Source organism: Ranitomeya variabilis, chromosome 4 (assembly GCF_051348905.1).
Source record: "Ranitomeya variabilis isolate aRanVar5 chromosome 4, aRanVar5.hap1, whole genome shotgun sequence".
Classification (NCBI taxonomy): Eukaryota; Metazoa; Chordata; class Amphibia; order Anura; family Dendrobatidae; genus Ranitomeya; species Ranitomeya variabilis.
In genome coordinates, this window is record NC_135235.1 from 456,325,732 (window position 1) to 456,353,000 (window position 27,269).

At 45.6% G+C, this 27,269-nt stretch overlaps 2 protein-coding genes across 8 annotated transcripts in view; one reads left to right on the forward strand and one right to left on the reverse strand.

The window, feature by feature from the left end:
• Positions 1-13,731, reverse strand: part of TTI1 (TELO2 interacting protein 1) — a 33,263-nt gene extending 19,532 nt beyond the window's left edge. The window contains exons 1-2 of one of the 4 annotated variants that reach the window (XM_077251608.1): positions 13,604-13,731; positions 1,957-4,196 (exon numbers count right to left, since the gene is read on the reverse strand). In XM_077251608.1, coding sequence (XP_077107723.1) covers positions 1,957-4,144 — 2,188 coding nt within the window. In that variant the 5' untranslated portion in view covers positions 4,145-4,196; positions 13,604-13,731. The other 3 variants (XM_077251611.1, XM_077251612.1, XM_077251610.1) reach the window with 3 other exon arrangements.
• RPRD1B (regulation of nuclear pre-mRNA domain containing 1B) overlaps positions 13,707-27,269 on the forward strand; it is a 108,905-nt gene continuing 95,342 nt past the window's right edge. For 2 of the 4 annotated variants that reach the window (XM_077251615.1, XM_077251616.1), the window contains exon 1: positions 13,707-13,947. In XM_077251615.1, coding sequence (XP_077107730.1) covers positions 13,797-13,947 — 151 coding nt within the window. In that variant the 5' untranslated portion in view covers positions 13,707-13,796. The remainder of the gene's footprint in view (positions 13,948-27,269) is intronic. The other 2 variants (XM_077251613.1, XM_077251614.1) reach the window with 1 other exon arrangement.

Here is a 27,269-nt window from a genome sequence, read left to right on the forward strand (position 1 = left end):
CAGCAGCGATCAGGATCCTGCTGTGATATCGCTGGTCGTTGCTGAAAGTTCAGAACTTTATTTGGTCGTCAGATCGCCGTGTATCGTTGTGTTTGACAGCAAAAGCAACGATGCCAGCGATGTTTTACAATGGTAACCAGGGTAAATATCGGGTTACTAAGCGCAGGGCCGCGCTTAGTAACCCGATGTTTACCCTGGTTACCATCGTAAATGTAAAAAAAAAACAGTACATACTCACCTTCTGATGTCTGTCACACGTCCCTCGCCGTCTGCTTCCTGCACTGACTGAGCGCTGGCCGTAAAGTAAAAGCAGAGCACAGCGGTGACGTCACCGCTCTGCTGTTAGGGCCGGCACTCACACAGTGCAGGGAAGCGGATGCCGGGGGACGCGAATGTAAGTATGTACTGTTTGTTTTTTTACATTTTACACTGGTAACCAGGGTAAACATTGGGTTACTAAGCGCGGCCCTGCGCTTAGCAACCCGATGTTTACCCTGGTTACCCGGGGACTTCGGCATCGTTGGTCGCTGGAGAGCTGTCTGTGTGACAGCTCTCCAGCGACCAAACAGCGACGCTGCAGCGATCGGCATCGTTGTCTGTATCGCTGCAGCGTCGCTTAGTGTGAAGGTACCTTTAGTCCTATCAGTTTAATTAAACACAGCTGGGACTCCAATGAAGGAGTAGAACCATTTCAAGGAGGATGACAAGGAAATGGACAGCATGTGACTTAAATATGGGTGTCTGAGCAAAGGGTATGAATATTTATGACCATGTTTTTATTTTTTTTTATAAATTTGCAAAAATTTCTACATTTCTGCTTTTTTTTCAGTCAAGATGGGGTGCAGAGTGTACATTAATGTGAAAAAAGTGAACTTTTTTGGAATTTACCAAATGGCTGCAATGAGACAGTGAAAAATTTAATGTGGTCTGAATACTTTCCGTACTCACTGTATGCAACGCTGGACATTTTATTAAAGGGTAATTCTCAAGTTCTTTAATGAGTGAAATTGTAGAGTGCTTTTTATTACAAACACCTTTGCATTTTACTTCTGTAACATTTTCAATTTGATTGTTTACTGCATGTTGCCTTGGTTACTGACCACCATATCATTGGTGGCCAGTTTCCTGGGCAAGGACTTGCAGGCTCTTTGCTATAGAGCTTGTAAAGTGCAGCTGTGAAGGAAAACGGATTGTTGAGTCAGGTCAGTTTTAGTGCACTGCACACCTCTAATGATACAGAGGCAAAGCTGCCTCTCCTTCCAGCACTGGAAAGCACACAGTCTGGACAAGCCGCACAGTGATGCTGCTGGTCTGCATGAGAATTCAAGCTGGAGCACATTAGTAAGCAGAGAGCCAGTGATTCTTATAACCTATCATGAGATAACAATCCCTTTAACCTTATCCTGAGTACCAGACCAAAAATGTCATCTTATGTTCTCAGCTGACACACCAAATATGTAACCTCCCTATCTAGTCCAATGCCTTAAGGCGTTTCTTGCCCCAAGAGTGTTAACGTCTACAGTGTGTCTTGCCTAGTGCATTGCCTCTTCCTTGTGTGCTGCCAGTAGCGATTTACTTCTCCATTGTGTTTTTTCCACAATCTCTCTTTCTCCTACATGCTTTCTTGTTTCAGGATGTTTCCTTCTAATATGTCTTCCCTAGTGATTTGCCCTTCCCTAGTCTGGGTAGTGCCCAAACTCAGTACCACCTCATGCTCAATCTTTCACCATGCACTAATTTTTAGCCGAATGTAGTGCCCACTCATGCTCCGTTTCCTGACCCACTGGCCTGTATTCAGCTTATGTCCTATCCAGCTACTACACAGGCCTCCATACAATCACCAATGTTATATTTGCACATACACATCGTTATGGACTGATAATGGCAGATTGCATATTTTCCATATTCTAGAGATGTCTGAATATAGATTCTATTACAATTGAATTTGTTAGTTACCTAATCTTGTGATGAGAGAATGGAGTACAGGAAAGAGGATTATGGCTCCTTCATTCTGCGAATTGTCCAATGCTGGAAGCAGATCCTGAACCAGTTCGTATAACAGAGGCAGGAGACTGGGCCCACAATTCTCCAACATGGCATGCAATACACATGCAGCTCCCCCATGGTGACGTCTGACACGGCGGAGACCAACAGAGACTTCACTGGCTAAATAATCTACATTGAGTTCAATCAGCTGGTTGATATTTTTGTATCCACATGCCTGGCTGACATTGCCCAAGGCCACCACTGCTGTCCCACTGACCATTAATGAAGGATCTCCAGCTTTTTCAAGCAGCGGGTAAAGAGTAGATATAAGAAGTAGACGGAAATTAGAGCCAAGGGCCTGAGCAAAGCAGGATATTCCCTCCAACTGCAAACAAAGCTTCCAAGCATTAGCTGTCATGTCACCAATTGCCGGTTTTGACGGACCCCCAACATGAAGCAATTCTAACTGATCCACCAAGTCATCTCTGTCCTTACAAGTAAGAAGTTGCCAGTTGGCAGGGTCTGTGTACTCTTCCAAAAGTGGACGGATAGCATCTAAGAGTTCATTAGCTTCCAGTTTCTGGTGACATCCATAAAGTGCTTCAATATCAATCCCAGCTGCCCCTAGTACTAACTGATTCAGGACTATCACTGCAGGCAGCCTCTGTGCTCGATACAGACCCAAAAAGTGGTCCGTTAATAAATAGAAATCTCCATAATAACCCAACAGCCGACAGACACTCTGAATAGAAGAAAGAATACGAGGGTCCCTAAAAAAGCGGAACGACTTCTGCTGCATCCCAGCATGTGCCATGTCCTGCTCCTTCAGAGATCCAACGGAGGAGGGAAGTCTTTCTTCCACCACCTTAATGGAAGATAAGTCTAACTCAAGAGTCTGCAGGAGAGCAAATGAAAGGCGCTGAAGGTAAGCAGGAGAGTGCAGAGTAACATTAAGTCTGGGACCAAGAAGCTGCATATATCCGTGAAGAAGTGTCAATGTGTGGAGCTTGCCTTGGTCATCCTGAGAACTGAGCAGCCTGTTAAGAGTTACAGCTAATGAATGGAGGCTCTCTGACAGCACGTCTCCAAGAGTCCGAGAAGCTGGCCTTAGCTTGGGAATCTCCAGAAGGACCGCACGAGTCCTAGCCTTGACCTCAGGTCTATCATCACTCATATGACCTACTAGTATCCGCAAGAAGTTCCCTACCGCCTCCTCTAATGAATTCCAGCAACGGATATGCAGGATATAAGCAAAGTCCACCAGAGTCAGGCGGACTCTCCAGTGAGGGTCGGCAGTGCAATGTTCTATGATTTTATCTAGATGGATTAGTAACCGGCTGGCAGAGTGTTTCACCCAAGTCTTGTCTCTGTGCACCATGAGTTCGGCCACACGGCTAGACAACTCAGGGAAGACTGGTTTAGTCTCTGCTACTTTGGCCAGGCTTTCATCTGACATTACTGTGCTAACTATCTCGCACCACAGCCTGAGCGCACAAGTTGTTATTCTGTATCCTTGCTTAGGATCCCCACAGATTATCCTTGTTAATACTGTACACACTCCAGGAAGGAAGGACGCAAACAGATCGCCAAGATGGATCATCTGCTTCAGGCTTGGGACCAGCAATCTCTCCAAACAGTTCAATGCTTCCAGACGGATCTCACGTGACTTTTCTAGTTCTCCAAACCTTAGCAGCAGAGTAATGGTGAATCCCATCTCCGGAAGCATGGATGGTTTGTATAGCACACACAGGATTTCATCACGGGAGGACCGGAGAAGAGAATGTACTGCCAACACCACCGCCAGCTTCAGCTCCTCGGGCACTGGCTGATGTGGATCTGGAGGAAGACAACTGCACACCTCACTAAACATGTCCTTTAAGGAGACTGCGTTTTTCATATGAGTGATGGAGAGGATATAGGTAATGCATTCAAGAACAGCCTGCGCCAATCCAGGATTTTTGGGGCCCGTTGCTGTCTTAAGGGAGAATCGCAGGGGGAACAGAACATAGTCCAGTAGATGCTGAAGAGTGGAGACATCTGTAGTAGAAATCTGGGTTCTCAAGTTTTTGACATTTTGCACAGTCTGCTCCACTGTCAACTTTACACAAAATGGACGAAGACTTTCAAAAGCGCTATGTGAATATGTCTTGGATGCCATGGCTGCCTTCTGTCTTGTGCTTTAGGGTTGTTCCAAGCAAGTGTGCAAATGCCTATAAGGGGTGAACACAGAATTATATGCATGCAATGTAACACAAAAGCCTCTAAATCTTAATAATGAAATATTCCCCAACTTATACACTTCATATCTGTAAATGCAATCCTCTTGACTTATGCACACCTGTATAAATAACTTTCCTGTCCTGAGGGTTTGCTACAATGTATCAGTGCTGTTAAATACATAAAAACCTTTAGGCTATGTGCACACGTTGCAGATTATATGCGGTTTTTTAGCGTTTTTGCGCTATAAAAACGCTATAAAACCGCAAATAATCTGCATACATTAAGCATCCTATCATTTTTAATGAAATCCGTAATTTCTGTGCACATGATGTGCATTTTTCCGCATGAAAAACGCATTGCGGAAAAAAAAATGAACATGCTCATTAATTTTGCGGTTTTTTCGCGGTTTTCCCACTGTCTAATGCATTGGGAAATGTTCGGGAAAAACCGCTTCAAAAACGCGTCAAAACCGCGCAAAAAACGCGCTAAAAAACGCATGCGGTTTTCATGCGGAAATCCGGCAGAAATGTCCGGATTTTCACAGGAATTTTCTGCATCAATTCCTGAACGTGTGTAGGGGGCCTTAAAGATGGCCTGTCAGCAGGATTTTGGACTGATAACTTAAGACATGGATGAAAAGGACCCTTTGAAGCGGAATAAAATTATAATTTGCTGTTCCATTTTGTCGTTCTTCTGTAATCTGCCAGGAACGTTTTCTGCTAATGAGGCTCCAGTGCAGCGGGGCTGGACATTGCACTTGGTCTTTCCCCGCCAGGTTGAAGATTATACGCCTTGTTGCTTCTGGTCTATGACTGCCTTTTTAGTGACCTGCCTCTGGCCAAGGAACCTGCAGGTGTGGTCCCTGCCGGGGGCTGGGCACGCATAGTAACTCCCAAACGGCATCATTGAGATGACAAATTGATCTCCGCATGTGCCGCTCCTGGTAATAGCGACCCCTGAACAACATTTCGGCCAGAGGAGGGGGGGGGGGGGGGAAACCAAAAACACTGACCTGTTAGGCTGCCGTCACACTAGCAGTATTTGGTCAGTATTTTACATCAGTATGTGTAAGCCAAAACCAGGAGTGGAACAATTAGAGGAAAAGTATAACAGAAACATATGCACCACTTCTGCATTTATCACCCACTCCTGGTTTTGGCTTACAAATACTGATGTAAAATACTGACCAAATACTGCGAGTGTGACGGCAGCCTTAGTCATAGACCAGAGGCACTGGATACCCAGAAGAATGACAAAACAGAGTTCTTAAAAACAAATACAATATATATATATATATATATATATATATATATATATATATATATATATATATATATATATATATATTACAAGAACATGGCCAAAATCAGTATTCTGTGGCCACCAGACGGGAGCTGAGGATCTCTCCGTACTTGCCAATATCCTCAGCGTCTTTTCTGATTGATAAGCCCGGCACTATAACATGCTTGTGCCACGCTACAACAACGATGGTAAGGAGCTGTGCGGTCTGGGCAACGGGCTAGTAACAGGTGATCAAAGGGGAGGTCATCCATACTGTGTGCCTGGTAAACCCCCTAGGGAATCATGGTGGCATGTTGTCTATTCCCATTCAATGCTGCTTGCTCAGTTGTTCCTGTAACTACTTTACACTTGCAGTGGCCAGTAATGACAAATGAGGGATACCAGGTGAAAATTCTATCAATAAATAAGGCCCCCTGCGGTTATGCCTTCAAGTGAATCTGGTACAATATTTCATTAAGAAAAAAAAACAGCATAATTTGCTAAAATCGATCTACTAGACCTAGTGAGGCCAGTGTACTTACTTTGAAAATCTATGTCAGAATGGCTATAGAATTCTTTTCGAATGTTTCTCTGCCTAAAAAAATAGGCATTTTACAAGTCCATTTTAATTTCAGGATTGTACTGCTGTTCTCAAGAATTTTCAAAGTAACTACATCAGCTTCACCATGTCTAACAAATCTATTCAAAAACGTACACAGTTTTTATTGGGAAATATGTGTTTTATATACCCAAGATAGTAAAATCCCTTTAATATAAGGCCTGGACTTCAATGGTTCTACTGGATCACCTGAAGTATGACGGCTGCATACACTCTTGTCTAATAACTGCATGTGTGATCATCAGATCTTAAGCACAAGGTGACTTTCGTGGGCAGTAATATCATCTTTGGGATCTGACTCCCTTCCCCCAAAGAAAATCACACCAATGAAACATATGAAGCCCATTTCCTAAGGCTGGCACAGTGAGTGCAGGAGAATGGCATCAATCCCAGCTGCCGGCACAGTAAGAGATCCATTCAGATCGTGGCGATGGGGACGTGTCTCGTGTTGCTATGCAACAGTCTAAATAAATTTAGCAGCTTATTAGCCGACCCTGGGAGCATAACATTAGAATGAAAGACTAAATAACTGCAGTGAGACACTAGCGCCTTTTCTTTCACTCCCCATGAGTTATGACTTCGTCATGGGGTGAGTGCAGGTGTATGGAGCAGGCTCAGCTGCCGAGGGCACCCCACACACCGTAGTTCCGGTTGTGTCATACAACTAGCACCTGCCCCTGTCAGCAGTATTTGGAGTTAGTACTCTTGAACCACATAAATCACAGCACCATTTTAAGGGCATCCGTCAGTAGGTTTATTTTCTGCGTAATCTGAGATTCCAGTGATGCACCACTTACTGTGCTGTGTTTTGCTATTTAAAAAAAAAATCATTGATTTATCAGCTTGAGATTATTACTAGAGGATTGGGGGCCACTTGGTAAAACCCCTCACCACCACCGATTACGGTACATAGAAAGCTGCTAATCAGTGGTGAGGGCCGGTTGTTCACAGCTCAACAATCTCAGCACTGCTATATCTGCAGAAACAGATTCCATCACAGCTGCTGCACCTGGTAAACTAAATGATATATCGCTGGAATCAGGGTCTCTGTCTGTCATGCTGCTGTCGGATTACACATCAACAGAACATGCTGATGGATTCCCTTGAATTGGAGTAATCCAGGCAGGGCATACCTTTGGGTGACCATGTCCACCTTGCTCCCTTGTGATTAAATTACTGGGTGCCAATGGCAGCTGGGGCACACCGAGCTCTCATCGCTGTTGGGCTTCATCTGTGACCATGATGTCTGCTATAAACTGCTGTATATAGTACAAAAAGCTAAATGATCGCACAGCCAAGTCCATGTAATGCCCTAAACATGAAACCCCATAAACATTGGCAGAACTGCATTTTTTTTTTCAACATTAGAAGTTTTTTTTTTCTCCAGTTTTCAGAATATTGTATGATAAAATGAATAGTGACATTCAAAACTACAACTCGTCCTGCAAAGAACAAGCCCTCATATGGCTATATTCATAGAAAAAAAAATAAGGCTATGTTCACACGCTGCGGGTTTTGCTGCGGACCCGCAGCTGTTTTGCAGCTGTGGGTCCGCATCCTTTTTCCATGTAGGTTACAGTACAATGTAACCTAATGGAAAACAAAACCCGCTGTGCCGACGATCCTTTTTTTCTGTGGAAAATCCGCGCGGATTTTCTGCAGAAAAAAAGAAGGAGCATGTCACTTCTTGGTGCAGAATCGCAGCGATTCTGCACCCATAGAAATGCATTGATCCGCTCACTTTCCGCATGGGGCTGTGCCCACGTTGCGGGAAGTTAAGCGGATAATGTGCCGATGGTACCCGGGGTGGAGGAGAGGAGACTCTCCTCCAGGCCCTGGGAACCATATTTGGGTGTAAAAAAAAGAATTAAAATAAAAAATAATGCTATACTCACCTCTCAGCGCTGCCCGCGGCGTCCGGTCTCAGTTGCTGTGCCGAACAGGACCTGTGGTGACGTCGCGGTCACATGACCGTGATGACGCCGCGGTCACATGTCCGTGACGTCACAAAGGTCCTTGTCGGCACAGCCGCTTGCAGCGCCGGGGAGATCGCGACGTCAGAGGGTGAGTATAAGGCCAATTTTTATTATTTTTTACATTACTATTGATGCTGCATATTGCTGCATATGCAGCATCAATAGTACAGCAGTAATCCCGCAGCGGAAACCGCGGAACAAACCGCGATAATCTGCAGGGATAAACGCAATTAAGAAACACACAATGGGCACCTATATAGACCAAAATAAAAACTAAAATAAAATATAATGTGACCTAATTGTCTTATACCGTCAAGGTGCACTGTGAGAGCTTCAGTGTAACCCACTGATACAAGGGGATAAAACCGCCAAACCACCATAGGATAGGAAATCACCAGAGATTACCACGGTGTTAGGATTAATAACATGCCTTTATTAAATATATTGGCAAAACATGATAAATTTTTAAAATATCACATACAAAAATTATATAAAAATTGATATTAGAAACCGCAGGATTACTATGATGTAATACGTGGTACCCAATAACCCCAAATATACAGGTGTTAATCCCCTAAAACATAGACTACCTTTCCTCGCTGTGTATCACACAAAAATTTTTTAAAAATTTATCCAGAATTATATATGTGAAGATATATATATATATGTATATCTATAAAAAACCGTGCCAAGAAAAACACATAAATTGTATCAATCCATAAATAAATATATCAATCCATAAATAAATAAACAACCATAGTGGTATAAGATTATATAAAAAACGAAGTCATATAAAGTGATAGCAGCACATTAAATACAAAGTGACAAAGTGCAGAAAAAGAAAGGTAGTATAGCAGCGAGGTAGATAAAAGTTATTTATACCTATAAGGTGTCTCGAGTGTGCATCAAGATATTATAATGAGGTAGATATAATTTATATTTAATGTACGTATATACCCGGTTTCAGTGGTAACTCATAGGTTAAATGGCCATATATACTGACATTGCACCATGTATACGTCCACCCATTTACTTGGTTAGTGGCTCGCTAGTATACTCAGTATCATGAAGTGCATTTCCATGAGCCAGCTAATTAGGGATTATACAGACAAGGCACTCCCGTGAAAAGGGGATGAAACTACCTGTAGTGGAGATTGGATCCAGGACCTGCGTGCGCCCGACGCGCGTTTCGGATATCTCTCCTTCGTCAGGGGCCCCTACAGGTAGTTTCATCCCCTTTTCACGGGAGTGCCTTGTCTGTATAATCCCTAATTAGCTGGCTCATGGAAATGCACTTCATGATACTGAGTATACTAGCGAGCCACTAACCAAGTAAATGGGTGGACGTATACATGGTGCAATGTCAGTATATATGGCCATTTAACCTATGAGTTACCACTGAAACCGGGTATATACGTACATTAAATATAAATTATATCTACCTCATTATAATATCTTGATGCACACTCGAGACACCTTATAGGTATAAATAACTTTTATCTACCTCGCTGCTATACTACCTTTCTTTTTCTGCACTTTGTCACTTTGTATTTAATGTGCTGCTATCACTTTATATGACTTCGTTTTTTATATAATCTTATACCACTATGGTTGTTTATTTATTTATGGATTGATACAATTTATGTGTTTTTCTTGGCACGGTTTTTTATAGATATACATATATATATATATATATATATATATATATATCTTCACATATATAATTCTGGATTAATTTTTTAAAATTTTTTGTGTGATACACAGCGAGGAAAGGTAGTCTATATTTTAGGGGATTAACACCTGTATATTTGGGGTTATTGGGTACCACGTATTACATCATAGTAATCCTGCGGTTTCTAATATCAATTTTTATATAATTTTTGTATGTGATATTTTAAAAATTTATCATGTTTTGCCAATATATTTAATAAAGGCATGTTATTAATCCTAACACCGTGGTAATCTCTGGTGATTTCCTATCCTATGGTGGTTTGGAGGGATAACCGCAGCGGTTTTGCCCTGCAGATTTTCAATTCCGCTGCGGGATTAACCCGCAGAGGAACCCGCAGCGTGTGAACGTGGCCTAAGGCTCTTGACAGAAGGGAAGGAAAAAAAATAAAGAAAAGAAAAAAAAATAATTGGCGGGAAACTGACCACTGGACCCGCCCAAATCAGCAAAATGGACCACTTTTATCAGCGTTAAAATGGAATGGCAATGCGCATGTGTGATCACTAGTGATGAGCGAATATACAGTTGTGGCCAAAAGTATTGACACCCCTGCAATTCTATCAGATAATACTCAGTTTCTTCCTGAAAATGATTGCAAACACAAATTCTTTGGTATTATTATCTTCATTTAATTTGTCTTAAATGAAAAAACACAAAAAGAATTGTTCTAACGCCAAACTGGATATAATTCCACACCAAACATAAAAAAGGGGGTGGACAAAAGTATTGGCGCTGTTCGAAAAATCATGTGATGCTTCTCTAATTTGTGTAATTAACAGCACCTGTAACTTACCTGTGGCACCTAACAGGTGTTGGCAATAACTAAATCACACGTGCAGCCAGTTGACATGGATTAAAGTTGACTCAACCTCTGTCCTGTGTCCTTGTGTGTACGACATTGAGCATGGAGAAAAGAAAGAAGACCAAAGAACTGTCTGAGGACTTGAGAAACCAAATTGTGAGGAAGCATGAGCAATCTCAAGGCTACAAGTCCATCTCCAAAGACCTGAATGTTCCTGTGTCTACCGTGCGCAGTGTCATCAAGAAGTTTAAAGCCCATGGCACTGTGGCTAACCTCCCTAGATGTGGACGGAAAAGAAAAATTGACGAGAGATTTCAACGCAAGATTGTGCGAATGTTGGATAAAGAACCTCGACTAACATCCAAACAAGTTCAAGCTGCCCTGCAGTCCAAGGGTACAACAGTGTCAACCCGTACTAACCGTCGGTGTCTGAATCAAAAGGGACTGTATGGTAGGAGACCCAGGAAGACCCCACTTCTTACCCCGAGACATAAAAAAGCCAGGTTGGAGTTTGCCAAAACTTACCTGAAAAAGCCTAAAACGTTTTGGAAGAATGTTCTCTGGTCAGATGAGAGAAAAGTAGAGCTTTTTGGGCAAAGGCATCAACATAGAGTTTACATGAGAAAAAAAGAGGCATTCAAAGAAAAGAACACAGTCCCTACAGTCAAACATGGAGGAGGTTCCCGGATGTTTTGGGGTTGCTTTGCTGCCTCTGGCACTGGACTGCTTGACCATGTGCATGGCATTATGAAGTCTGAAGACTACCAACAAATTCTGCAGCATAATGTAGGGCCCAGTGTGAGAAAGCTGGGTCTCCCTCAGAGGTCATGGGTCTTCCAGCAGGACAATGACCCAAAACACACTTCAAAAAGCACTAGAAAATGGTTTGAGAGAAAGCACTGGAGACTTCTAAGGTGGCCAGTAATGAGTCCAGTCCTGAATCCCATAGAACACCTGTGGAGAGATCTAAAAATGGCAGTTTGGAGAAGGCACCCTTCAAATATCAGGGACCTGGAGCAGTTTGACAAAGAACAATGGTCTAAAATTCCAGCAGAGCATTGTAAGAAACTCATTGATGGTTACCGGAAGCGGTTGGTCGCAGTTATTTTGGCTAAAGGTTGTGCAACCAAGTATTAGGTTGAGGGTGCCAATACTTTTGTCTGGCCCATTTTTGGAGCTTTGTATGAAATGATCAATGTTTTGCTTCATTCTCTTTTGTGTTTTTTCATTTAAGACAAATTAAATGAAAATAATAATACCAAAGAATTTGTGTTTGCAATCATTTTCAGGAAGAAACTGAGTATTATCTGACAGAATTGCAGGGGTGTCAATACTTTTAGCCACAACTGTACTCGTTACTTGAGATTTCCCCAGCACGCTCGGGTGTCCTCCGAGTATTTTTTAGTGCTCAGAGATTTAGTTTTCCTCACTGCAGCTGAATGATTTACATCTATTAGCCTGCTTGATTACATGTGGGGATTCCCTAGCAAACAGGCAACCCCCACATGTACTTATTCTGGCTAAGAGATGTAAATCTTTCAGCCGCAGTGATGAAAACTAAATCTCCGAGCACTAAAAAATACTCGGAGGACATCTGAGCGTGCTCGAGAAATCTCGAGAAACGAGTATATTTGCTCATCACTAGTGATCACCACTCTATTCTCTATAGGGATATTGAAAATAGGCAAGTGCAATGCATAGGAGATGAATGGAGCGGCACACACGGGGGGATGCATGGAGTGGCGGCGGTGGAGCAGCACACACGGGGGACGCATGCAGGAGCGGCGGAGGAGCAGCACACATGGCGGGACGCATAGAGCGGCGGTGGAGCAGCACACACAGGGGACGCATAGAGCGGCAATGGAGCAGCACACACGGGGGACGCATAGAGCGGCAATGGAGCAGCACACACGGGGGACGCATAGAGCGGCAATGGAGCAGCACACACGGGGGACGCATAGAGCGGCAATGGAGCAGCACACACGGGGGACGCATAGAGCGGCAATGGAGCAGCACACACGGGGGACGCATAGAGCAGCAATGGAGCAGCACACACGGGGGACGCATAGAGCGGCAATGGAGCAGCACACACAGGGGACGCATAGAGCGGCAATGGAGCAGCACACACGGGGGACGCATAGAGCGGCAATGGAGCAGCACACACGGGGGACGCATAGAGCGGCAATGGAGCAGCACACACGGGGGACGCATAGAGCGGCAATGGAGCAGCACACACGGGGGACGCATAGAGCGGCAATGGAGCAGCACACACGGGGGACGCATAGAGCTGCGGTGGAGCATATCAGTGCAGGTTCCAGCGGTCAGACCCCCACAACCAACATGTCATTACCGAGCCTATGGAGGGGTGATATTTTCTTTTCACCACATAACCCCTTTAAAGTGTCAGGGTATGTGCACACGTTGCGGATTTCCTGCGGATCTGCAGCGTTTTTTACCACACAGAAATGCTGCAGATCCGCAAGTGATTTACAGTACAATGTAAATCAATGAGAAAAAAAAATGCTGTGCTAATGGTGCGGAAATGCTGCAGATTAAAAGAAGTAGCATGTCACTTTTTTTTTTGCGGATCTTAAGCGTTTTTATACCCATTCCATTATAGAAATCCGCAGGGGTAAAAAACGCAGTAAATCCGCACCAAAAATTCCTAAGCCTAATCCGCAACGTGTGCACATAGCCTTATAAGGGTTTTCCTGCAATAAATATATATTAAACATTGATAGGACAGGCGATAAGGGATTTCTGGGACCCCCGATCAGACATGTGTCAGTCAGGTGTGATGCCGCAGCACCGGGCTATGGGCTGACAAGGCTAGAGCCATCCCTACGTTACCTGCAGGCTGGGGACCATGCCCCCTCCTGCCTGCCTCATAACGAGCCCATGGGGTCACTCCCTGCCTATGACTGAGCCCCTAGCTGGCACACAGTGGGCACTCCTCCACGTTCAGCTGCACACAACATGCCGGCACTCACCTAAGCCATGGTGCAGCACATAGGGCGGTTTCACATGTCGGAAGTGACGTCATAATTCGGCGCCGCGCTTCTGGTATAGAACGCAGTAGTCAAGGAAACGCGTCCCTTCATTTCGAGACACGTGACTCGTAGCGGGGTGAGAGGTCAGGCGGCCATCTTGAGCTGGGCCAGGGGGGTCCCCCAACGGATAGTCATGGCGTCATTTACCGAGCCCGCCCTGGAGAAGAAACTGTCGGAGTTGAGCAACTCGCAGCAGAGCGTGCAGACCTTGTCTCTGTGGCTGATCCATCATCGGAAACACGCCGCCACCATAGTCACGGTGTGGCAGCGGGAGCTGAGGAGAGGTAACCATCTGTCCATGTGACCAGGGTCCTGGCATGGGAGCTACAGGGGGTGATCTGCGGCTCTCAGGGCATGCTGGGCATTGTAGTCTCACAGCAGGTGCAGAGCAGGCTGACGTCCTCCATTATCAGAAGTCACCTGTTAGGATGATCGCTAGCATGTTGTGCTCTGCTGTGTGGAGATGCATTGGCCCTGCCGGGAGGGGGTAGGGACCTGCTAGGGGAACTGCTGTTGGGGCGCTCACACATAAACAGATAAGTGATCTGATATATATATATATTTTATTTTTTTTTTCATTCACACACCCATGCGTTGTGCTCTGAGTGCGCACCATGATGTCCTGACTTTCCACAGGTCTCCTGATCCAAACTTGACAGCTTTATCATCATCAACATCATTTATTATTTATAAGGCACCATTGATTCCATGGTGCTGTACATGAGAAGGGGTTACATACAAATTACAGATGTCACTTACAGTAAGCAAACTAACAATTACAGACTGATACAGAGGGGCGAGGACCCTGCCCTTGCGGGCTTACATTCTACAGAATGGTGGGGAAGGAGACAGTAGGTTGAGGGTTGCAGGAGCTCCGGTGTTGGTGAGGCGGTAGCTTCGGTAGTGGTGAGGAGGCAACGGGGTCAGTGCAGGCTGTAGGCTTTCCTGAAGAGGTGGGTTTTCAGGTTCCGTCTGAAGGATCCGAATGTGGTTGATAGTCGGACTTGTTGGAGCTGAGAGTTCCAGAGGATGGGGGATATTTGGGAGAAGTCTTGGAGGCGGTTGGATGAGGAGTGAATAAGTGTACCGTCTCACAGTGGCACTTTTGTTGCTACGACGGTACGATCCGTGACGTTCCAGCGATATGTGCTGTGCTTTCACTTTACGGCGGCACTCAGTCAGAGTGGGAAGCAGACGGCAAGGGACCTGGCGGACACCGGAATGTGAGTATGTACTGTTTGTTTTTTTTTACTTTTACGATGGTAACCAGGGTAAACATCGGGTTACTAAGCGCGGCCCTGCGCTTAGTAACCCGATGTTCACCCTGGTTACCCGGGGCCTTCGGCATCGTTGGTCGCTGGAGAGCTGTCTGTGTGACAGCTCTCCAGCGACCACACAACGACTTTCCAACGATCACGGCCAGGTCATATCGCTGGTCGTGATCGTTGGAAAGTTGCGGAGTGTGACGGTACCCGAAGTGTGGAGGACCGAAGATTACGTGAGGGAAGATATCGGGAGATTAGTTCAGAGATATACAGAGGAGACAGGTTGTGAATGGCTTTGTAGGTCAGTGTTAGTAATTTGAACTGGATACGCTGAGAGAATGGGAGCCAGTGAAGAGATTTGCAGAGGGGGGAAGCGGAGGAGTAGCGAGGAGAGAGATGAATTAGTCGGGCAGCAGAGATAACGATGGACTGGAGAGGTGCAAGGGTGTTAGCAAGGAGGCCACAGAAAAGGATGTTGCAGTAGTCGAGGCGGGAGATGATGAGGGCATGCAAAAGCATTTTAGTAGATTGAAGGTTGAGGAAAGGACGGATTCTGGAGATGTTTTTGAGCTGGAGGCGACAGGAGGTGGAAAGAGCTTGGATGTGCTGTTTTCTCAGTCGCCCATGACAGCACTACCAGAAAGAGGGAATCCGCCCTTCAGGGACAGGAAACCTACAGGATAAAAGGGCGGTACCTCTCTCCTGCCTCAGTTTTGTTTCCTGTCCCTGACAGGGAACCCTCAGGATCGGTACCTGTGATCCGGAGCCGACCAGTGGAGGTATGACGGCGGGGAGGCCCCTGTCACCGCTGGTACAGTGTCCGACGCCGCCGCTTCTGGGTCCGATGGGGCTGCAGAGCGTGCGGAGGGGAGCGCGGCTGCCTCCCCGGATTGGGGTAGGGGCTTCAAGGGACCCGGCGTGCCTCTGCAGAGAGGCCTGGTCCGGAGCGGTGGCCTGGTGTGTGAGAGCACCAAGATGGCCGCCGCACCGGATATAGACGCTGTCTACTTCCCTGGTCCCGGGGAGCGCGCATGCGCACTGGGGACCGGCGCTTCCCTACAACGCAGCCTGGAGGAGGGGTGATCGGCGGTCTATTTAAAACGCTGCTGTAAGAGCGCCCTTTGCTGCATGCAGTCCCAGTATGGCGGACAGCGATCAGCAGCTCCAGCCGGCGCAGCCCTTACAGCCACCGCCGCAGCAACAGCAGCGTCATCACCAGCGCAAGTCGGGTGAGACAAAGAGAAGGACCTCTGCAGGCACCCGAAGTACCCACTCCAGGAGCCATTCCACGCCGCAGAGTAAAGCTTCCAATATGTCCAGCCAGCCGACACCTTCTACTTCGGGTCTCATACAAGATCCCGTGCCTCCTCCAGAACTGGTACTTGTAGCTGCGCAAGATGGGTGAGTGATCTTCGTGAAAGTTCACCAAGTAATTAGGGTCCCCTTTTCCGTTTATTTTTTAGGCAAGAAAAAAAACGGAGAAAACTAAACATAGAGACTGTCCCCTATGTGGAGAACCCCTGTTACAGAACTGGGATAAAAAATTATGCGGTTCCTGTATAGGACAAGTCCTTTGTGAGGAAACCCCTAGTTTTGCCTCTGAATTACGTTCAGTAATAAGATTAGAGGTAGAAACAGCGTTTAAATCCCTTAAAGGGGAGGGGGTTAAGGAGAGAACACCTGTCCCCCTGTCTCACTCCGATCCTTCTAGCTCTGATGAGGATGTGTCAGACAAAGAAGGTTCCTCCTCCTCCTTAGACTCGGAGAGTGGAGGCCGCCACTGCTTCCCCTTAGATGAAATAGATGCCCTTATAAAGACTGTAAGATCTACAATGGGGGTCCTAGACCCACGTCCTGACAAAACGGTACAGGACATTATGTTTGGCGGCCTGGGCCAGAAAAAACGCAGAGTTTTCCCACTTAACGAAAACGTGCAGGCCCTGATTAAAAAGGAGTGGGAGAAGCCAGAAAGAAAAAATTCATCTGTACCCTCCCTTAAAAGGAAATATCCTTTTGCGGAAGATGATTCTACAGCATGGGACAAAGCCCCTAAACTCGACGTGGCAGTAGCTAAAGCGTCAAAGAAATTTGCGCTGCCCTTTGAGGACATGGGTACGCTAAAAGACCCTCTTGATAAAAGAGCCGACACCTTCCTAAAAGGGGCCTGGGAGTCAGCAGGGGGATGTTTAAGACCCGCCATAGCGGCCGCATGTACTTCCAGATCTCTAATGATTTGGATAGACAATCTGGAGAAACAGTTAAGGGATGGAGTATCCCGACAAAAAGTCATTGAATCAATTCCCATGATTAGGGGCGCGGCAGCCTTCTTGGCTGACTCTTCAGCGGACTCTATCAAACTGACTTCAAAATCGGCAGCCCTGTCCAATGCAGCTCGTAGAACGCTGTGGCTGAAAAACTGGCCAGGCGATCTACAAACAAAACAAAAACTCTGTTCAATCCCATGTGAGGGAAAATTTCTGTTTGGTGAAACCCTAGATGACATTTTACAAAAAGCAGGGGATAAGAAGAAGGGATTCCCTAACCTGGCCGCACCATACGTTAGGCGGCCCTTTCGGAACAGGAAATTTTTCCGCAGACGCCCCCCTAGAGAACAGAACAGGTGGGACGAGGGGAGAAATAGAGATAGGGGCTTCCTCTTTGGCAACTCCCCCAGAAATAAAAAAACCCCTAAGTGACACCTCCCCCAGGGTGGGAGGGAGACTGTCTCAATACCTTCCGGCCTGGGAAAAAATCTCTTCCAGTACTTGGATTTTAAATCTAATAAAAATGGGACTTCAAATAAACTTTACCACCCTTCCTCCCCAACACTATGTGGTCACTCCATTGAAACCCTCACTGCGGCAACAACAGGCCTTGGAACAAGAGATCTCAGAACTCATAGATGTGATCCGAGAAGTTCCATTACCGGAAAGAGGGAAAGGATTCTTTTCCCCACTGTTCCTGATTCCAAAGCCGGACGGTTCCTTCCGCACAATAATAAATCTACGGAGATTAAACAGTTACGTAAAGAATCAAACATTCAAAGTGGAATCGATAAGATCTACAATAAAAAACCTGTTTCCAAATTGTTTCATGGTAGTGTTGGATCTCAGCGACGCGTACTATCACGTCCCCATCCACAAAAACTCACAGAAATACCTCAGACTAGCAGTAGTCATGGAGGGAGTAGTGAAAGAATACCAGTACAAGGCCCTCCCTTTTGGCATTTCGGTAGCGCCCCGTGTTTTTACCAAGGTGGTAGCAGAAATGATGGCCCACATAAGGGAGGAAGATGTTATTATAATACCATACCTAGACGACTTCCTGATTGTCAGCAACTCAGCCCAACATTGTCGCCAACAGTGCAGCAGAGTAATAAAAACTCTAACGGAATTAGGTTGGCTCCTAAATCTCCAGAAATCGAAACTAGAACCGACCATGGTGCAAGAGTTTCTGGGCCTAACTCTGGACTCGGTTTTACAGGAATGTCGCCTTCCAGACCAGAAAAAACAAAAAATCTTAAGCATTGTGTCCGGAGCTCGCTCAAACCCTCATATGACCTTAAGAGGAGCGATGTCACTGCTGGGATCCCTTTCTGCTTGTCTCCCGGCAGTACAGTGGGCTCAGATCCACACGAGAGACCTCCAGTGGGATGTCCTGAAAAATCAGGTTACACTGAGGGGACGCCTGGAAGGTCGCATGACTCTAAGTTCAGACACTATTCATTCCCTAGACTGGTGGCTAGATTCCAACAATCTATCAAAGGGGGTTCCGTGGGTGATAGATGTACATCAAGTAGTTACCACGGATGCCAGTCCCACGGGGTGGGAAGCTCACCTGGGAAACAGTGTTACTCGGGGTCTGGACAGATCGAGAATACCAGGTATCCTCAAATCAAAAAGAACTTTGCGCAGTGAGCCATGCTCTGTCAGTTTTTCTTCCCAAACTAAGGGGACAACATGTCCGGGTTTTCTCGGACAATCAAGTAGTAGTGGCCTACCTGAACCACCAGGGGGGACCAGTTCCCAAGCCCTGATGGAAACTACTTCCCAGATCTTCACCTTAGCCGAACATCACTTCCTATCCCTCTCGGCGTTACACATAAGAGGCGTAGTGAACAAAAAGGCAGACTTCCTAAGCCGTACCCAGCTAAAATAGGGGGAATGGGCTCTGAACCAAAGGGTCTTCGATCAGATCACAAAAATCTGGGGGGTACCAGTAATAGACCTCTTCGCCAGTATAGAGAACAGAAAAGTAAAACAGTTTTGTTCTCTAAACCACAGAGGGAACCCCCGGGCACTGGATGCATTCTCGGTTCCCTGGACTCACGGTCTGACATATGCCTTTCCCCCTTATATACTTATACCGGCAGTCCTACGGAAGATAAGACAGGACAGGGCGAGAATTATTCTAATAGCCCCCTTTTGGCCCAAAAGGGCCTGGTTTTCCTGGCTGAGAATCCTATCGGTCACAGATCCCTGGGTCCTTCCGGATCTTCCGGACCTCTTATCACAGGGGCCGGTGTTCCACCCTCAGTCGGCAAATCTACACTTGACAGCGTGGAACTTGAAAGGTCACTGCTAAGGGCAAGGGGATTCTCAGATAATTTAGTCTCCACGCTATTAAAAAGTAGGAAGACAATAACAACTAAAATCTATGGCAAAACTTGGAAAAAGTTTCTGTCCACCTCCGGGGTAAAACTACAAGATGGGGTTCCAGTGGTCAAAATATTAGAGTTCGTACAGAAAGGCTTGGATATGGGCCTATCGGTGAGCACCTTAAAGGTGCAAGTAGCGGCCTTAGGGGCGTTATACAATGATAGTATTGCCACTAACCCATGGATTGCAAGATTCATTAAAGCAGCTGTACGGTCTAGGCCAATAAAAATCAGAAACCCTCCATCTTGGGACTTAAACTTAGTACTATCAGCTCTGACAGAACCCCCGTTTGAACCCATAGATTCGATACCACTTAAAATCTTATCCCTCAAAATGGCCCTTCTTACAGCACTAACATCTGCCCGTAGGATTAGTGACCTTCAGGCTCTATCTGCGAACCCTCCCTTCAGACAAATCATGGAGGATAGGGTAGTATTGAGAACAGACCCTGCTTATCTACCCAAAGTTGCTTCCAATTTCCATAGATCCCAGGAAATAATCCTTCCTTCCTTCTGTCCAAACCCGAAAAATCAAAAAGAGGAAAAATTCCACACCTTAGATGTGAGAAGGTGTCTAATACACTACCTAGAATCCTCCCGTCAGTGTAGGAAGGAAGGCTGTCTTTTTGTCTGCTTTCAGGGACCTAGGAAAGGACTCAAAGCCTCCAAAGGCACTATAGCTCGTTGGGTCACTGATGCGATAGCCTTGGCATACTCGTCCACGGGAAACGCAGTTCCTGAAGGACTCAAGGCACACTCTACAAGGGCTATGGCGACCTCCTGGGCCGAAAGGTCGGAGGTACCAATAGATAGAATCTGTAAAGCGGCCACCTGGTCAACACCTTCAACCTTTTTTAGGCACTATCGCTTAGACTTAGCCTCTTCGTCGGACTTAACCTTCGGAAGAAGGGTCTTGCAGGCTGTGGTCCCTCCCTAAAGCAATAATCTCTGCAATTCTCTCTGGTAGTGCTGTCATGGGCGACTGAGAAAGTCGTAGTTACTCACCGATAACGGTGTTTCTCAGAGCCCATGACAGCACCTGCTTATTCCCCCCCTTATCACGTGTGCGGTGAGCACTTTATTATACGAAGTGTGTGTTTGATTTAGACACGGTGTAATCTTCATAAGTATTTTGCTAAAAATATGTGTATTTCTTGTTGTCACTAACCTGGAGGACCTCTGATGCTCTGTAAACTAAACTGAGGCAGGAGAGAGGTACCGCCCTTTTATCCTGTAGGTTTCCTGTCCGTGAAGGGCGGATTCCCTCTCTCTCTGGTAGTGCTGTCATGGGCTCTGAGAAACACCGTTATCGGTGAGTAACTACGACTTTAAGGACAGGGCAAAGTCGAAGGTTACTCCGAGGCAGCGGACTTCCTGTACGGGGGAAAGCGTGATGTCGTTAATTGCGATAGATAGGTCAGGTAAGGAAGATCTATGAGATGGAGGAAAGATGATGAGTTCAGATTTGTCCACATTGAGCTTGAGGAAGCGAGAGGAGAAGGAGGAGGATATGGCTGATAGACACTCTGGGATTCTGGACAGCAGAGAGGTGACATCTGGGCTAGAGAGGTAGATCTGAGTGTCATCAGCATAAAGGTGGTACTGGAATCCAGGGGACTTTATGAGTTAAAATAAAAAAGGGGAGAAGCCAGCGCTGCTCATGGTCAGAACGCAATACATAAAGTGCACATGCACATATTGATTTCTAAGGGTATGTTCACACGGTGCGGTTTTTGCTGCGGATCCGCAGCAGAATTGCAGCTGCGGATCCGCATCCTTTTTCCATGTAGGTTACAGTACAATGTAACCCAATGGAAAACAAAACCCGCTGTGCCGACGATCCTTTTTTCCCCAGGAAAATCCGCGCGGATTTTCTGCGGAAAAAAAGAAGTACCATGTCAATTCTTTCTGCGGATTCCGCTGCGGGTTTCCAGCAGCACCAATAGGAAACTGCAGTTGGAAACCCGCAGTGGAATCCGCAGGAGAAAAAGGACAAAAAACCGCAGTGAAAAGCACCGCGGTTTTCACTGCGGATTTTTCCAAAAAAGGACCTGAAAAATCCGCAGTGAAAAAAGGATCGTGTGAACATAGCCTAACTGTATTTCAAAATGAGACATTTAGCAAACAATTGATCAATTCTTTGAGCTACCCCGCCACTTCACGGCATTCTCATAATGGGGCTGTCCTACTCTACGTATTTTATATTCGCTGTGCCATTACGGCCTCCTAAATGTATTAAAAGCAAGACCACATTAAATGCAAGCTGTGCCTGAAGCGTTTCTGAATTACTCCCATGGCGCCAGGAAGGGCGAGCACAGATAAAGGTTGACCAGGTCTGGACATAGACATTTCAGGTACAACCTCCGCACTGCCCAACCAGCACCACAGATGAAGAGTGAGACAGGCTTGGACACAGGTGCACAATCAAACAGAGCCTGGGGCAGGGCAGGGCTGCTGTATGTGTGTACAGCAGCCTAGGTCAATCACAATCACTGTGGTGCTGGTTGGGTAGTATGGAGGTTGTACCTGAAATGTCTTATGTCCAAACCTGGTCAACCTTTATCTGTGCTCGCCCTTTCTGGCGCCATGGGAGTGATTCAGAAACGCTTCAGGTACAGCTTGCATTTAATGTGGTCTTGCTTTTGATACATTTATGAGGCCGTAATGGCACAGTGAATATAAAAAACGTAGAGTAGAACTGCCCCATTATGAGAATGCTGTGACGTGGCGGCTCAAAGAATTGATCAATTGTTTGCTAAATGTCTCACTTTGAAATACAGTTAGAAATCAATATGTGCATGTGCACTTTATGTATTGCTTTCTGACCGTGAGCAGTGCTGGCTTCTCCCCCTTTTATTATTTGGACTTTATGAGTTGTCCCAGGCCAAGTGTATAGATTGAGAAGAGATGGGGTCCTAGAACAGCTCTTTGGGGGACTCCGCAACAGAGAGGGTGGGATGAGGAGGTAGTGTGGGAGTGGGAGACGCTGAATGTGCGGTTGGAAAGGTATGAGGAGATCCAGGATAGGGCGAGGTCTTTGATGCCAAAGGAGGAGAGGATCTGTAGTTTGAGGTAGTGGTCAACTGTGTCGAAAGCAGAGGACAGGTCTTGGAGGAGTACAGAGTATTGTCCGTTAGCTTGTAAGTAGGTCGTTAGTAATTTTGTTCAGGGCTGTCTCAGTTTGATGGGGGCGGAAGCCAGATTGTAGATTGTCAAAGAGCAAGTTAGATGAGAGGTGTGAGGAAAGTTGAGCGTGGACGTGCTGCTCCTGGAGTTTGGAGGCGAATTGGAGCAGCGATATTGGACGTTAGCTGGACATAGCAGTTGGATCGAAGGTTGGCTTTTTAAGGATAGGCGTGATTGTGGCATGTTTGAAAGCAGAAAGGAAAGTGCTAGAAGTTAGGGATAGGTTGAAGAGGTGGGTTAGGGATGGGATAAGAGTGGTGGTGAGGTTGGGGAGAAGGTGGGATGGGATGAGGTCGAGCGCTCAGATGGTGAGTTGCGATATGGAGAGGAGACAGTTAAGCCCCCCTTCAGTGATGTTGGATAGGGAGGTTATGGGGTTTGGGCATTGGTCTGGTGTACAAAGGGGTTGTGGTGGTAGAACAATGAAGACTTGCCTTGTTTGGTCGATCTTATTTTTAAAGTTTGCGGCAAAGTCCTCAGCAGAGATGAGGGAGGTTGGAGGGGGCAGTGGGGGGTGGAGGAGGGAATTAAAGGTTTTGAATAACCGTTTGGGGTTGTAGGATAGGGAAGATACGAGGGTTGTGAAGTAGGCCTGTTTAGCAGAGGTGAGCTTATTTAAAAGCGAGTGTTGCCTGTTTGAATGCAGTGAAGTAGTCTTGCAAATGTGTTTTCTTCCAACGCCGCTCTGCAACCCTGGACACTTGCCGGAGCTTTTTACATTGCCTTGCGAAAGTATTCGGCTCCCTGGAACTTTTCAACGTTTTCCCACATATCATGCTTCATACATAAAGATACCAAATGTACATTTTTGGTGAAGAATCAACAACAAGTGGAACACAATTGTGAAGTTGATTGAAATTTATTCGTTATTTTAAATTTTTGTGGAAATTCAAAAACTGAAAAGTGGGGCGTGCAATATTATTCGGCCCCTTTACTTTCAGTGCAGCAAACTCACTCCAGAAGTTCATTGTGGATCTCTGAATGATCCAATGTTGTCCTAAATGCCTAATTATGATAAATATAATCCACCTGTGTGTAATCAAGTCTCCTTATAAATGCACCTGCTCTGTGATAGTCTCAGGGTTCTGTTTGAAGCACAGAGAGCATAATGAAGACCAAGGAACACAACAGGCAGGTCCGTGATACTGTTGTGGAGAAGTTTAAAGCCGGATTTGGATACAAAATGATTTCCAAAACTTTAAACATCCCAAGGAGCACTGTACAAGCGATCATATTGAAATGGAAGGAGTATCATACCACTGCAAATCTACCGAGACCCGGTCATCCCTCTAAACTTTTATCTCAAACAAGGAGAAGACTGAACAGAGATGCAGCCAAGAGGCCCATGATCACTGGATGAAATGCAGAGATCTACAGCTGAGGTGGGACAGTCTGTCCATAGGACAACAATCAGTCGTACACTGCACAAATCTGGCCTTTATGGAAGAGTGGCAAGAAGAAAGCCATTTCTCAATGATATCCATAAAAAGTGTTTAAAGTTTGCAACAAGCCACCTGGGAGACACACCAAACATATGGAAGAAGGTGCTCTGGTCAGATGAAACCAAAATCGAACTTTTTGGCAACAATGCCAAATTATATGTTTTGCGTAAAGGCAAAACAGCTCATCACCCTGAACACACCATCCCCACTGTCAAACATGGTGGTAGCAGCATCAAGGTTTGGGCCTGTTTTTCTTCAGGGACAGGGAAGATGGTTAAAATTGATGGGAAGATGGATGGAGCCAAATACAGGACCATTCTTGAAAAAAACCGGATGGAGTCTGCAAAAGATCTGAGACTGGGACGGAGATTTGTCTTCCAACAAGACAATGATCCCAAACATAAAGCAAAATCTACAATGGAATGGTTCACAAATAAACGTATCCAGGTGTTAGAATGGCCAAGTCAAAGTCCAGACCTCAATCCAATCGAGAATCTGTGGAAAGAGCTGAAAACTGCTGTTCACAAGCGATCTTCATCAACCTCACTGAGCTCGAGCTGTTTGCCAACGAAGAATGGGCAAGAATTTCAGTCTCTCGATGTACAAAACTGATAGAGACATACCCCAAGCGACTTGTAGCTGTAAGCACAGCAAAAGGTGGAGCAACAAAGTATTAAGTTAAAGGGGCCAAGTAACATTGCACGCCCCACTTATCAGTTTTTGAATTTCCCCATAAATTTAAAATAACCAATAAATTTAGTTCAACTTCACAATTGTGTTCCCCTTGTTGATTCTTCACCAAAAATTAACATGTGGTATCTTTATTTTTGTAGCATGATATGTGGGAAAAGGTTGAAAAGTTCCAGGGAGCCGATTAGTTTCACAAGGCACAGTATGTCTAGGAGGCTGTGACGGTCAGGTCAGCCCGTTATGCACAGATTTGTGACTGCAGCTTTAGAGAAACTTCAGGTCTGCAGATTATATATGGGGACGATGATAGATTTATAGCCACCCGGGACATTCTGTACATTTTAAAAATGTGATTTTTCAATTCTTCACCATTTTCAAGAGTTCTTCTTGCTGTCATTGATTAATAGCGGGAGGTTACCATTATCTTGCCAGAGGGATGTGTCTGTATGCAGTCTGGCTTGGTGAGTGCTGATTGGATAGTGTCAGCAGTGTCAGACTGGGGTGCCAAGGGCTCACCAGTAATATTGACTGTGGGGGCCCACTTTTCACCTGCATACAAATATTACACTACCCTCGATCACAAATTTATTTATATCTCTATATAATAATAAACTAGGTAGTTTGGTTAATGAATGACTATATGCTGCATTTTATGTACAGAGTGAATCAATTGAATTATGCCAAATAATGCCCATAGTGGGGTTGGGAGCCCAGATCTGAACAGGGGCCCACCGGGGAATTCCCCTGTTACCCTATGGGCCAGTCCGAGCCTGAGTGTCAGGGTGGGAAAGGACACCCCCCCCCCCCCTTCCCAGGCCATGTTCACTTGTTCAGTAATCGGTCAGTATTTTACCTCAGTATCTGTAAGCCAAAACCAGGAGTGGAACAGTCCGAGGAAAAGTATAATAGAAACACATCACCACTTCTGTATTTATCACCCACTCCTGGTTTTGGCTTATAGATACTGAGGTAAAAAACTCACCAAATACTGACCGTGTGAAAGTGGCTTAACACTTAGTCATTAGTTTATACTTTTCTAGGGAAAATGAGACACGAACGGCACAACACAGTTCTAGAAAAAGTTGTTCCAGAATTGTGAATAGTGTAACTTGATGGGATCCCAGCTGCGTTACTAACCCTGACTACATGAGTGCTTGGCCCTTTTTTTTGGCCGAGAATTGGGCATTTGTGCTCTTTCATCTGCTTCCATATAATCTGTGACTTTAAAGGGACTCTGTCATCTGAATTTGGCGGGCCCTCTGTCCGGTCCGATGGGCGGTGTTTCCTGAGCTTTTATTCACCCCTCCCTTTCCCGCTGGGCGCAATATTTTCTGGAATTTCCGTCGGTTTCCTCCGTAGTTCACGCGTGCGCAAAGCAATCTTGCCTTGCGCACGTGCAGTATGCTTTACCCAACTGCGGGCAAAGTCGAAAAGCATTAGTGCACCAGCGCATGCGCACTATGTATCGGAACAAGAATGAACAGCAGAATGTCTGTGTGCCTCTAGTCCCCTCTCCATAGGAGATGACAGTTGGTGCCCATAAAATTCTATGTCAGCAATGGGAAAGTTTATCTTAACAGAATACAAATTTAGGCTGCCGTCACACTATCAGTATTTGGTCAGTATTTTACCTCAGTATTTGTAAGCCAAAACCAGGAGTGGAACAAATAGAGGAAAAGTATAATAGAAACATAAGCACCACTTCTGCATTTATCACCCACTCCTGGTTTTGGCTGACACATACTGAGGTAAAATACTGACCAAATACTGCTAGTGTGATGGAATGGTAATGAAAGATCAGTCCAGGAGGAGAATAAAGCAGATTTGTCTGATCATATATGTTACAAAATTGCCATTTTTGTGCACTATTAATTTCTGAAACCACATCTACTCTATAAAGATGGTTAGAGAATGGTAGATAGTGAGAAAGCTTGCAATTTCCTTTATTTTCTTTTTATTTTTCACTTTTTTCATATGTTTCTCATTACTAAGGGGACCGGCCACCTCACAAGCTCTTTTTTGTTGGTTTTGTAAAGCTGCCTCATACAGCAACAATGGTGAGTGCACATTACATTGGGGTGAGCGGCTCAACAATGCCCCTTGTCAGTCAAATAAGAGCGCACTGCAGAAACCCGGAAGGCTGAGGATTGGTGCGCCCCTAAACAAACCTCGTGATGATAACCCTTTAATGATCATTCCTGCACGCAGAGTCATGGCTGCAATTTACAGATGTGACTGGTCTGAGCATGGCCTAATGGGGAGCGACTGAATGTCCATAGTCGTGCAATGGAAGGGCTGATGGCTGAAATCTACTTTAATCACAAACAGATCTGCATCCACTGACAGCAAACAATGTGAAATGACAG